The sequence below is a fragment of the Rousettus aegyptiacus genome, unplaced genomic scaffold, assembly GCF_014176215.1.
Source record: "Rousettus aegyptiacus isolate mRouAeg1 unplaced genomic scaffold, mRouAeg1.p scaffold_m13_p_1, whole genome shotgun sequence".
In the NCBI taxonomy this organism is placed as follows: domain Eukaryota; kingdom Metazoa; phylum Chordata; class Mammalia; order Chiroptera; family Pteropodidae; genus Rousettus; species Rousettus aegyptiacus.
The window spans coordinates 84,032,449-84,046,860 of record NW_023416284.1 but is presented as its reverse complement, the minus strand read 5'-3'; the positions used below and the strand labels follow the sequence as shown (position 1 = coordinate 84,046,860).

The window sequence follows — 14,412 nt, the reverse complement described above, 5'->3', positions numbered from 1 at the left end:
TTGTCAACCTTTTCTGTCTGGCTTATTTTGCTTAGTTTGCTTATTTCAAGGTCCATCCCTGTTGTTGCGAATGGCAGTATTTCATCTCTTTTTATGGCTGAGTAATATTCCATTGAATATATGTACCACAGCTTCTTTAGGCAATTGTCTATCGTAGGACACTTCAGTTGCTTCCATGTCCTGGCAACTGTGAGTAATGCTACTATGAACATCGGTGTGCATATATCGTTTTGAATATGAGTTTTCAAGTCTTTTGGGTAAATAGCCAGTAGAGAGATTGCTGATATGGTAGATCAATTCTTAGTTTTTTGAGGAAACTCCATACTACTTTCCATAGTGGCTGTACCAATTTGCAGTTCCACCAGCAATATATGAGGGTTCTATTTCTCCACATTTTTTCCAACATTTATTATTAATTCTCCTGTTGATTATAGCCATTCTAACAGGTGTGAGATGGTATCTCATTGTGGTTTTGATTATCATTTCCCTACTAGCTAGTGATGTTAGCATCTTTTCATATATTTGTTGGCAATTTGTATGTCCTCTGGGAAGAAGTCTCTGTTCAGGTCCTCTGCCCATTTTTTGATCAGATTTTTCGTTTTTGTTGTTGTTATTGAGTCATATGAGTTCTTTATATATTTTGAATATTAGGCCCTTATTGGAGGTGTTGCATGCAAATATATTTTCCCATTTGGCTGGTTGTCTGTTTACCCTGTTGATGGTTTCTTTTGTTGAGCAGAAGCTTATTAGTTTGATGTAGTCCCATTTATTTACTTTTGCTATTACTTCCCTTGCCTTTGAGGTCAAATTCATAAAATCCTCTTTAAGCCCAAGGTCCTTGAGTTTAGTTCCTATGTTTTCTTCTATGCATTTTATTGTTTCAGGTCTTATATTCAGGTCTTTAATCCATTTTGAGTTAATTTTGGTGTGTAGTGATAGACAACAGTCTAGTTTCATCCTTTTTGCAAGTGGCTTTCCAGTTTTCCCAGCACTACTTATTGTAGAGGCTTTCTTTTCTCCACTGTATGTTTTTGGCATTTTTGTCAAAAATTATTTGCCTATATAAATATGGATTTATTTATGGACTCTCGATTCTGTTCCACTTGTCTGTGTTTCTATTTTTCCGCCAATGCCATACTGTTTTGATTACTGTCGCTTTGTAGTACAATTTGAAGTCAGGGAGAGTGATGCCTCCAGCCTCATTCTTTTTTCTCAGGATGGCTTTGGGAATTTGGGATCTTTTGTGTTTCCATACGAATCTGATGATTTTTACTTCAAGTTCTTTAAAAAATACCTATGGGATTTTGATGGGGATTGCATTAAATCTGTATAATGCTTTAGGTAATATGGTCATTTTAACTTGGATTCTTCCAATCCAAGAACATGGAATATCTTTCTATTTCTTTGTATCTTTTTCTATTTCTTTTAATAGGGTTTTATAGTTTTCATTATATGAATTCTTCACTTGTTTCATTAGATTTATTACTAGGTATTTTATTCTTTGTTGTTATTGCAATTTCAAAAGGAATTATTTTTTCCCCTTCTTTTTCTGATACTTTGTTGTTAGAGTATAGAAATGCTATGGATTTTTGAACATTGATTTTGTATCCAGATACTTTACTATATTTGCTTATTGTTTCTAGTAGTGTTCTTGTGGAGTCTTTAGGGTTTTCTATATAGAGAATCATGTCATCCACAAATAGTGACAGTTTGACTTCTTCGTTTTCTTTTTGGATGCTTCATATCTTTCTCAGGCCTGATTGCACTCCCTAGGATCTCCAATGTTATATCGAATAACAGAGGAGATAGTGGATAGCCATGCCTAGTTCCTGATCTTAGACGGAAGGGTTTTAGTTTTTCACCATTAAGTATAATGTTGGCTGAGGACTTGTCATAGATGGCCTTTATTATGTTAAGGGACTTTCCTTCTATACCAGTTTTGTTAAGCGTTTTGATCATAAATGGGAGCTATATCTTGTCAAAGGCTTTTTCTGCATGTATTAATATGACCATATGAATCTTATTTTTAAATTTATTTATGTAGGATAACACTTTAATTGATTTGCATATGTTGAACCATCCCTGTGCCCCTGGAATGAAGCCCACTTGATCGTGGTGTATCATCTTTTTAATATGTTGCTATATTTGGTTTGCTAGTATCTTATTTAGGATTTTTGCATCTGTGTTCATGAGAGATATTGGTCCGTAGTTTTCTTTTTGTGTTATCTTTACCAGGTTTTAATATCAGGATAGGATTGGTCTCATAAAATGAGTTAGGATGTATTGCCTCCTCTTTGATTTTTTTAAAGAGTTTGAGGAGAATAGGTATTAAATCTTCTTTGAATGTTTGGCAGAATTCACTGGTTAAGCCACCTGGTCCTGGACTTTTACTTTTTGGTAGATTTTTAATAATTGGTTCAATTTCCATACTGCTGATTGATCTATTTAGATTTTCCAATTCTTGATTCAGTCTAGGAAGGTTGTACCTTTCTAAGTACTTGCTCATTCCTTCTAGGTTATTAAATTTGGTGTTATATACTTTTTCATAGTATTCTTGTATGATCTTTTATATTTCTGTGATGTCTGTTGTAATTTCTCCTCTTTTTGTCCCTGATTTTGTTTACATGTGTCCTTAATCTTTTTTCTTTAGTGAGTCTAGCCAGGGGTTTGTCACTCTTATTAACCTTCTCGAAGAATCAGCTCTTTGTTGCATTTATATTTTCTCTTATTTTTTTGTTTTCAATTTCTTTTATTTCTGCTCTAATTTTATTTCTTTCCTTTTGCTAACTTTAGGCTTCATTTGTTCTTCCTTTTCTAGTTTTTGTAAGATGAAGTGTTAGGTCGTTTATTTGGGCTTGTTCTCATTTTTAGAGGTAGGCCTTTCTTTTTTCAGTTGATCTCTAGTGTCAAAGCATTATGATCAGAGAATATGGTTGGTATGATTTCAGTCCTCATATTTGTTGAGGCTATCTCTGTGACCCAGTATGTGGTCATTCCTTGAGAATGTTCCATGTGCAGTAGAGAAGAATGTATAAGCAGCTGTTTTAGGATGGAAGGCTCCTTAAATCTTAATTATGCCCAACTGGTCTAATGTATCATTTAAGGATGTTACTTCCTTATAGATTTTCTGTTTGGATGATCTTCCATATCTGACAGTGGGGTATTTGGGTCCCCTACTAAGATAGTGTTTTGGTCTGTTTCTTCCTTTAGTTCTGTTAGTAACTGCTTTATATATTTCAGGGCTCCCTGATTGGGAGCATAGATATTAATAAGTGTTATGTCTTCTTGGTGCATGATTCCCGTTATCATTATTAAGGGTCCCTCAGTATCTTTCTTTACCTTTTTGATCTTGAAGTCTATTTCGTCTGATATTAGTATTGCTCCTTCCCCTTTTCTCTGAATGCCATTTGCTTGAAACATCATTTTCCACCCTTTCACTTTGAGTCTATTTTTGTGTTTGGAACTGAGATGTGTCTACTAGAGGCAACATATGGTTGGGTTTTGTTTTTTGATCCAATCTGCAACTCTGTGCCTTTTTATTGTTGAGTTCAGTCCATTTACATTTAGGGTGATTATTGAAATATGAGGTGTTTTTATAGCCATTTTATCTTTGGCTTTCTGGTAGTTCGGTGTTTCCATTGCTTCCTTGTCCTTGTGTTTCTGTTTTCTTTATCTTGATTGGCTTTTGTGAGTTTACCCTCTGGTCCTTCTTATTTTATATTATATACTTCGTTCTAAATCTTTGGCCTGTGGTTACTATTACAAATATGAAAAAGATAGTTGTACATATACAGTCACCCCTTTTCTTCTGCATGTGCCTTATTTTCACTCTCCCTTGCGAATTTGGATCTTTGAATTCTCCCCATTTCAGTCATTGTTGTCTCATTTTGTCCCTATGTGTGCTGAAGTTTCATTACTATCTTGCTATAGCAAATCTCTTCTTTTCTTTAGTTTATAATGCCCTGTTCATAGTAAGTATTGCACTCTTCTGCTTTTATCAGCCTGCTAGTCACTTACTCCTAATTACGCATTTTTTTTTTTTTTTTTTTTTTTGTCATTTTGTTTTAGGTAAGTTGACCTCTTTCAGTATTTCTGCAGCGCAGGCTTTGTAGTGAAGAATTCCCTCAACTTTTGTATGTCTGGAAAGGTCTTTATTTCTCCTTCATATCTAAGTAGAGCCTCTTTGGATACATTATTCATGGCTGATGTTTCTTGTCATTTATAGTTTGAATATTTGATTCCACTCCTTTCTGGCTTGTAAGGTTTGTGCTGAGAAGTCTGATTGATAATCATCTGATTTTTTTTTTTTTTTTTTTTTATAGGCTACCATCTTCTTTTCCCTGGCTGCCTTGAGAATTCTATCTTTGTCGTTGATTTTTGGTAATTTTAATATAGTGTGTCTTGGTGAAGGCCTTTTTGGGTTGAGACAATTGGGTGTTCTATTGACTTCTTGAATTCTAATCTCCAGCTCATTCCTTAGATTTGGGAAATTCTCATTAACTATTTGTCTGAAAGTGCTTTCTAATCCCTGTTCCTTTTCCTCCCCTTCGAGAATTCCCATTATTCTTATGTTTCCTCTCCTGATGGTATCAGCTAGTTCATTTCTCTTTCATTATTTTTCATTCTTTGGTTTCTCTCTTCTTCCTTTTGATTTATATCTACATTTTGTCTTCGATATCACTGATCCTTTCCTCCATTTGGTCTACTCAGTTTCCCAAGCTTGCTATTTCATTTTTCAATTCTTTCAGTGTGTTCTTTATCTCCAGAAGGTCTATTAGGTTCTTTTTGAGGGTTTCAATCTCTTTGTTAAAAAAACTCATTCTGCTTTAGTTGTTTTTCAGTTCCTGAAATTGTTATGATTCATTTCAGAACTCACTGAGTTTTTATCAGAAGTACCATTCTGAATTCTCTGTCATTTAAGTTGTATATTTCTATGCCTGTAGGCTTATTTTCTGGAGATTTTTCTCTTTCTTTCTGAGATGCCTTGTCACCTTGGTTGTTCATGGTGTGTAATGGACTATTTCTCCGCCTGGGCATTTAAGGAAGTGTGTTCTGCTTTTTTTTCCCTCCCCAGAAAGAAGATTTATTATATAATGGTCCCTAGCCTGTTGCAAATAAGGAGGGTTTTTTTTTGTGTTGTTGTTGTTGTTGTTGTTGTTGTTTTGCTTTGTTTTGTTTTTTGGTTTCCAGTAGGTGGCATCTAAGCCTCTTGGATCTCTGCTTTATATAAAGTGTGTTAATGTCTTTTTTTCCCCTTATAGATGTTTAATCATGCTCACTACCATCAGTCTCAGTTCCTGTCATTGTTAGTGACAGTTTCGATAGCATTTGCTCAGATTCCTCTAGGGGCTCCACAGTGATCGGTCTTGGAGACTATAAAGGGAGGGGTCCTCTGGATTGGGGGTTGGCGGCTGTGGCTCATCCTCAGTTTTGCAGCCACAGCTGGTAAAAATCAACTATTGTTTCTCTGCCTTCTGCCCTGATGATTGGACACTGCCACCAGCCATGTGGAACTCGCCGCTCCTTCTCCCCTCCCCTTCCTCCTACAGGGAGCTCCAGCTGCCAGAGGCAGCATCTTTGTTTCTCCCAGTCTACTGCCCCACTCCTGGGGTTCTGACCTGTGGTAGCTCTTATGTGCAGATCCTAGTTCAGACGTACTGGTGTGCAGTTTGGGTATTTTTTGTTGTTTTAAGTATTCAGCTTACTGTTGTTTCAAGGGGAGAGGTCTGGGAATGTCTCTCATGCAGCCATGTTTTCTGTATCCTACAAATTTTGATGTGTTGTATTTTCATTTAGTTTAAAACATTTTCTAAAATCCCTTCGGGCTTCCTCTTTGACCTCTGGTTTTCTTGGCATACAGTCAACCTGGTTAGGTTCAGACTGCAAAGTTTGTTTAGCTTTCTGTGAGCAATAGTTCCAGTATCAGGTCAGTTCTCAAAGCCTGCTTTTTGTCTGCCCCATGCATGCCCCATTCAGGGACTATTCTGGGACTTGGATAGTGGTTTATATTGTAGTGCAGTTTGTGAACCTGATGCTGTTTGCCTCTTTCTGTCTTCCCCATGCCTCCAGAGCTAGGGGATGATCCCAGGACTTGTATCAGTTCATATACAGAATTAGGGGATCCCCTCTGTTCCCCCTCACCTTGCTCTTGTGCAGTTTTTTGCAAGTAGAGCAAAGTGGCAAGAGAAAAGAGAAAAAAATGACGGAGATTCTGTCTACAATCTGTAAATTCCAGGGGGCCCTTTTTCTGGTACGTTTGGTCAGAGGGCTGGTCTTCTCTTGGGTTTTAGGCACCTGGTCTGCCACTATGCAGTATAGCCTCATGGAAGTGCAACTTCACAACTTGGGCAGGGCTAGGCAGAAAGAGAGGGGGGAAAAATAGTAAAAACACAGCTCCCTTATGCAGGGTCCCCTGGTCCTGGTTCTCTGGCTAGCTTTAAGGGTTTCCCCTAAAGTTTCTGCTTTCAGTTCAGTGCCCCTCATACAGTTCAGTGATTCACCCCTCCTCCCTCCACACACTTATTTCAAAGTTTAGTCTCAGAAGAAGAAAAGAAAAAATAAACTCAAAATGGCTCATTATTCAAGTTTTGACTGTTCAGTCTCCTGCTCTTGTAATTTTGTAGAGTCTTCAGGAAGTTGCTTCTTGTATCCTGTCTGGAGTTTATTGTAATCAGTGAGAGAAACAGGCCGTAGTGGGCTCATTTCATCTTAGCCAGCTCTGGAAATCCAAGAGAGATTAAATACTCACTAGAGCAGATGTTTTTTATAGATTTTATTCTATTGACCACTCCTTTCTTTAAATTCTGTTTTTCACTTCCTCTAGGGTAGCATGGCTCTATGGTTCTTCTCTTTTCTCTTTTGGTGTTTTTTGGGGGTGCTATCCCACCTATCATCCTTTTTACTGTCTTTAGGGGGAAATCATCAATTCTCACAGTTTCTGCTATGATTTGGGGAGCGAATGATTTCTAAACTGCTGTATTCAGTCAGGCTCCTCTCCTGAGCCCCAGAGCCATATTTCTCTCTACCTGCTGAACACTTTCCTCTGGATAGTCTGTAAGTTAGTAAAAACCAATAATGTCTAAAATCGAACTCATAGTTTCACAACCCTTTCCACACCCAGCCCATAATCTCTGTCTCGGTCAGTGGCCAACAGTTGACCTGGGATCTAAGCCAGAAGCCCTGGTTCATTCCTGCAGGACTCTGCCCTCTTCATCTAGCTGCGAGTGGATTTAGATGAGACCACAGCCATGAGACCTTCAGAGGTCCCCCCTCCTTACTTGCTACTTACTCTTTTCCTGATTCAGTCCCTTGGCCTCTTTGGTAGTTTGTCTTCCATAGGAGACTTTCTTCAGTAAGGCAAAAATCTGATCATTTAATTCTACTGCTTGCGGTCCTTCAAGACAGCATTCAAGCCCCTGGGCTGGCCCCTGACAGCCCGGCCCTCGAAAGCCCTTGTAGCCTCATCTCCTTTTCCCACAACCTTCCTGTGCATCTCTTACATTTCTGAAAAAAGCTTTGCCTTTCATGCCTCTGTGCCTCGGCATCTGCTGATGTGCCAGTCTGCCTTGGTCTACTCCTCAGCCCCCTTCTCCTCAGCAAACACACCCTCATCGCTCATTCCCAGCTCCCATAGCACCACCTTCCTGTGGGTGTCCTTGAGCCCTTAGACCAGGAGAGTGCTTCTGCCCTGGGCCCTGTAACTCTGCATATACTTTTGCTACAGCCCTTTGTCCCTGACAATGCCATCCTTTCATGCCTTTGCCTTAGTCACTAAAGTGTGAATGTACCACGTTCAGACTCTGACTTCCCTTCTTTATGCAAACAAACAAAAAACTCTCTTAACCTTACACCCCTCTTTACTTACTGCCTGATATACCTCAGCTTCCTTTCCTAGCCATCATTCCACCTTCCTCAAGCCCCAGTCTCTCCTTGACTTGTGCTAAGATGGCTTCCCACCCTCAAGTCTGGAGAAAACAGTGCCTCTATATTACCAATCCCAAGGACCCTTACTGCCTTCTGGTTCCTTGGTCATTCTGCAGCATTTGTAAATAAACACAGATCTGTGCAATATTGATCACATCCCTTTCCTTAAAGCTTTCCATGTTGAAGTTCTTGCCACCATGTTCTCTCAAGTTCCTCCTCCTAACTCTGTTTTTTTTTCTGGCTTCGACACATGCCCATTTTTCTCAGCTGGGCCCTGTGACGTTGGGGTCTCCCAAGCGCCATCCTTGGCATTCTGCTGCTCTTCTCACTTTTAAGCCCAAGTAGCTTCGCTCATCCCGTGGCTTCCCCAAACTCCCAAATCCCAGGTAGTCAACTTTTTATTCAGTTTTCTCCTCTGGTTGCCCCACATGTATCTTACATTCAGTATGTCTAAAATCAAACTCATAATCATAATCTTTTCCTTAGACCTGTTCTTCCTGCTTAATTTTTTATCTTGGTAAATGATACCCAGTGGAATATTTCTCTCACAAAATAACATTTTGATTACTGTTTATTGAATGCCTGCTATGAGCTAACATTTTTACCCACACATTATCCCTTTAAACTAGGTATTACTCCACTTGTTATTTAGATGATGAAACCAGGGCTCATAGAATTGAAAAAATCTGCCGTGATGGCACAGCTGGGAGGTGGCACTTCATGTCTAACACTAACGGCCAAGCGTTTAACCGCTGCAATATAGTCATCAAACCTTCTGCATTCTTCCTGCATTCTTCCTTTGCTCTGGAATCCATCCTACACCTTCCATTCCTTCTGCCAGACCCTCACCAGTCTCCACTTGATTAATTCAACACCTTTCTGTCCAGTCCCCCATCTTTACTTCCTTTCTATCTACTTTCCATACTATTGAGTTTGGTAGGAGTTTGGTAAGATGTAAATCTCATTATATCTTATTTTAAAATCCTTCAAGGTCTCCCATATCTTTCTGAATAAGTAAAGTTGAAACTTATTAGCTTTGCTCACAGAGTTTGAGTGGCTCAGGACCCTCTGTCTTTCTAAGTCCATCTCCCACTTTGTCACCCCCACCCCCACACACCCATGTTTCTCTTCAACAACCTGAAAACCCCTGATGTTCTGGCAGCATATGGCATGGCTTTTCCTGTTTCCTTGTTTGCTTGTTGACTTGAGTTCTCACAGACTTAGATGCAGCAGTGTATCTTCTAGAAAGCTCCCCGTTGTTGTTACTCCTTCCCCAATACTCATTTGAGCTCACCGACCCTCCTTTGTCCTCCCCCAGCCTCTCCCACACTGAGTACACTCTACTAAGGTGGTTGTTAACAAGTACTTGACTGGATGATATGGCCCTTAAGGGCAGAGACCATATGTCATTCAAGTTTGTATCTGTTATGATTAACATACAACAGGCTTCAAATAATGCTTACTGGGTTAACTAATGATGAATGAATGTTTTCTTCATTATGATTCCAGTGTTTAGCATAATTATATGCTTAAAAAAAGAAAGAAAAAATCAGTTTCTTTTCTGATAGAAATGAGTTATTTTGGATCAGCAAACAGTTTGATTCAAATGGTTATATTAGGAACTTAACTATGAAACCTCATTACTACTCATTTTTTTGTGTGTGTGGAAATTATAATTTGGGGTAAAACTAGCTTCCTTCTGAAAAAAATGACAGAAGAAAATATATAAATACACAGACCATTTTTGAGTGCTTGTTATATGCCAGGCTTTGTTGTTAGCACATTTCATGTCTAACTTACTTTTTATCCCAGAGTGTTATTTAATTCTCATTTTTCAGATAAGGAAACTATAACACAGAGAAGTTAAGGAACTTACTCAAGGTCACACAGCTAGTAAGTGCAAGAGCTGGAATGCAAATGTAGGTGGTATGACTTCTAAGCCTGTGCTCTGAACCACAGTGTTTGGTATGAACATATGGCTTGCCCTGGCTACAGCTCAATTTCTTGCCCCTTGAGATTTAGATAATATTTCCTGGGGGAGTCTAAGGTCTTGCCCTAAATTCTACATTACCACAGATATCTCTTGCTCCAAATGCCTGCTTTTACCAAGTTAATTCTTTTTAAGGATCTCTAGCTGTCCCAAGTGAAGGAATTTACATTTTAGCAAAACAAAAAAATCTTATATTGAACATTAGCCAATTTGGTTCTTAAAAGGTCTTGGCCTTTCCATCACAGGGGACTTTATTTTCTAAAAATTTATATGAATTTATAAAATGTATAAATTTAAAATAGTATATAAATATATTTATATTATGCTAATGTTACATTAATACATAATATATTAGCTCTATAAATCTAATTAAATTGATAAATTAAATAAAGTATGTATTATAGTTTTATTATATATTATAATGTTATATGTTATATAATTTGTTTTTGTGCTATACAAAGTGATTTAATACTCTAGGTCATCTTCTATGACTCACTCTTTTCACTGAACATTATGTTTCTAAGATTCCTTCATGATATTGCTGTTTCATATTCCATTGGACAAACAAACGTTGCATTTTATTTTCCATATCTTTTATTATGGACAGTAGGTCTATATTCAGTGTTGTTATAAACATTCTTGTACATATCCTGTGGGGTATATGAGCAACAGTATCTCTCTAGGGTATATGAAATTGCTGAGTATTGTAGAATGCAAATATACCTCATTACAAGTGACACATTGTTTTACAACTAAATAAATTTACACTTGCACCAGCAGCATATGAAAACTTGGTATCATCAGACTTTTAAATTCTATCCAGTCAGATGAGTATAAAATGGTATCTTATTAGGGGTTTAAATTTGCATTTTTCTATTACTAATAAGATTTTGAATCTTTTTTATGTGTTTATACACTAGTGAGTTTTTTTCTGTATATACCTCTTCATATCTTATCATTTTTTTAAATTGGTTTTTAAATTTTTATTATGTAATAGTTGATACATATAGTAAAATATATTTAACAGGTGTACCCTATAAGATGTAGCAACAGAACAAACCCCAAGGACTCTACACAACTCAAGACTTTCAATATCATTTCAGTGTTATTGATTTGCAGCAGGTAGGATGAGGTTGTTTTTTGTTTTTTAATAATCTGATTACTGACCCCTTGTTGATTAGCAGTTGTGTTAATAGGTATGTCGCACAGTTTGTGTCTTGTCTTTTGCTTTCTTTATAGACAGAACTATTTAATAATTAAAAGAAAATGTTACAGTGTTTTATTTTCTCATTAGCTTGGCAAGTTTTATTTGTTTTTACATGTACCAACTATTTGTCAATTACTCACTGTTTCTTTTTTTATATCAGACATTCCTTCTAAGAGTCTGTCTCTTTTTCCTGAAGTTAATCTATAGAAGTTCTTCAAGGGCAGGTCTATTAATAGCTCAAGTTTTTATACCTAAGAATGTCTTTATTTCACCCTCATTCTTGAAAGATTGTTTGGCTAAGAACAGAAATATAAATGGAAAGTTATTTTCTTACATATTCCACTGTCTTCCGCTTTTCTTATCTGCTGTCAAGAAGTTTTGTCAGTCTTATTTTCCTTTCTTTGGAGTGATGTGTCTTATCTCTCTCTGCCTGTTTTTCAGATTTTCTCTTTTTCTTTGATAATTGTTGTTTTATTATTATGTGTTTAAGTTGACTTCTTTTTATTTCTCCTACTTGTATTACATTTGCTTTTTCTGGATTCTTTTATCAGTTCTGAAAACTGTTTTCACCTCTTTATCTCTTTCAAATATTTCATTTCCTCCATTCTCCTTTCCTTCTGCTGGGATAGATTGTACTTTGTTGGCCTTGTCTTTCTATCTTCCCTATCTCTTGCTCATCTTCTTATTTCTTGGTATGGCATTCTGCCTAATTCCTTAAACTTTCTTTTCCAATTGTCTAATTTTTTCATTAGCTTTGTAAAGATTCTGATTGTTTTGTGATCTTTGATTAGGAGTGAATATTTGCTCACTCTTAGTCTGGAAACAAACAAAAAGACCCAGTAAGCATCAGTTGAGAATGATTTTTTTCACAGAGGATTTGCATTTGCTTCTCTTGGGAGCCTCAAGATCATACCAGTTTGGGGCTACTTTTTTTTTTCATATGAGAATGACAGTTTTATTTTTCTTAAAAATCCTTATTAATTTTTCTTTTGCATTTTTGCGCTATTGGGGCTTCACATTCAATGATGAACAGTAGTGATTATAAAATGTATCCTTTTATTTTTTATCGCAGAAGCAAAGCTTTCAACATTTTGCTGTTAAGTACAAATATTTCTGATAGTTTTATTTTATAGAAAATTTTTATTAGATTAAGAAAGTTGTCTCAAATTCCTAGTTTCTGAGAGGATTTCTTATAAGTCATATTTGGACATTGTGTATATACATTTATGTGTATATATATTTTCAATAATATTTGACAAGTTTGGGGCCATTTTTATCTCGTCTGAATCCAGGAATTTCAGGTTCTGCTCTAACCACCTACCTCCAGCTAATAGTTACATTTACCACTCTATGTTCTATTTTCAGGGTTCTCTTTTTCTTACACATACATATATACTCATACACATTCGTACTCTAGTCCATTAATTACTGTAACTCCAGCAATGCAACAGAAATGATAAATTATGAAAGATCTAGTTGTTCCACTGTAAGAGGGCCCTTCAGAGAGTGTGGTCTGCTGCATAGCCAAAAATAGAAATATCTACAGGGAATTTTTTACTGGCCGGCTTCACACCGTCTTGCTAACACCTCTCTCCATTTCCTCTCTTCCAACTCTCCTTTTTATTCTTTCCAAATCTCCTCCCACCTCTTAATTTCAGGTTCCTCTCTACACTCCTCTCTGAAGTCTTTTTACTTTATCCAGAGCAGTTTAGCTCTCTTTAGCTTCTGTATTCAACCCTGGACATACCTCTGCAGATTTAAAATGATAAGCAGAAGAAAGGCAGGCCATATAATAGGATCAACCCTCCTTAGAAGGCAGTTATAGCTGTAAAAAGCATTTTTTCCCTCCATTTCATAAATTTAGCTCCCTAAGTATATATTGGTTGTCTTCCAGGTGCCTGGCACTGTCTGAAGCCCTGTATTGGTTATTATTCAATACGAATTTATATCATTAGTGTTATGTTATCTTTAAAGTGCATCATGTAGTAGAAGCACTGTATTAAAAGCATTAGATAAACAATATTTAACAATTTAAGAATGATTAGAATCTTTCTCGGTGTGTTTAAAGAAGTATGGAAAAAATTAGTCTAAGTAATTGAATGTGTTTATTTTAAAGGTGGTTTTTAGCTGTTACTTTCTTTCCTAATAATGGATCATCTGTAGTATGGTTTGAAATTAGTATTTAGTCTTTTACACCCAAATTTTTGCAGTGGCAGAAATTAGAATAAAGAATGTGTATGCATTTCTCAGTGTATATAAATGCAATTTAGAAAAAATCTCCTCTTTTGTAAATAATGTCACTCTTACTCAGATGACCCTAATTAGAGGAACATCTTCCTTTATCTTATACCTTTAGTGGAAAGCATTTAATGCAGACTCAGTTTCTTTCACTTGGTAAGAGTCTGTGTTCCTGTTTTGTACCAGGCACTACTCTAGGCCCTGGGAGTACAGTTGGGAACAAAACAAAGCAAAGTCCCTTACACTGTGGCTTACATCCTAGTGGAGAGGCTGACACTCAGCCATGGACACAGAAAACACTGCAAAGTAGTAATAAGTACTAAACAGAGTAGATGGAGGGCGGGTGGTCAGGAAGGGAAGGCCTTGCTGACCTGAATAAAGTAAGGAGTGAGCCATGTGGAAACCTCGTGAATCATTCTAGGCAGACAGAACAGCAAATGCAATGGCTCTGAGCTGGACTGTGCTTGGAATATTTAAAGATAAACTTTAGTGTGAAGCTAAACCTATTCTTGTCCACACTTATATTTTTCAGGTATCCGTGATGTTTCTAAATGGAGCGAGAAAATAAGAAAGCCTCTAGAAACCCTATATGGGTATGACTACTTTGCAAAAACCTGTGAAAAGTGGGTGGATGGCATAAAACAGTTTAAACATCTTCCAGATGGTAGGTTATGTGAACTGTTTAAAGGTTCCTTTGCTGATTATAGAGGCTGCTTGAGTTCCAGAATTTCTCAGGGATTAATGCATTCTCCCACTATCCCTACATACTGACGTATGAACAGAGGATGCTAGTGATTGTATACAAGTTCTTGTATATTAAATCTGCCTTAAACTAGAGACAGATTGTATATATAAAGGTTTATATTGTTGAGTCTTTAATAACAAACTATTCTTTGTTCCTGTTAATCCTTTGTGTATGATGACAAAATAATTCTCCAGAAGCCTCAGGTAGTCTTTATTTTTAATTCCAGAATGAGTAATTAGAAAACAAACGAGCTAAAACATAAACCATATTTTTTTCTACTTTCACATTTAGACGTGTTACCCTCGGACA

At 36.9% G+C, this 14,412-nt stretch overlaps 1 protein-coding gene across 2 annotated transcripts in view; it reads left to right on the top strand.

Moving 5' to 3' along the window:
• BPHL (biphenyl hydrolase like) overlaps positions 1-14,412 on the top strand; it is a 40,290-nt gene that overhangs the window by 12,618 nt on the left and 13,260 nt on the right. For both annotated transcript variants that reach the window (XM_016166683.2, XM_016166681.2), the window contains exon 5: positions 13,891-14,022. In XM_016166683.2, coding sequence (XP_016022169.2) covers positions 13,891-14,022 — 132 coding nt within the window. The remainder of the gene's footprint in view (positions 1-13,890; positions 14,023-14,412) is intronic.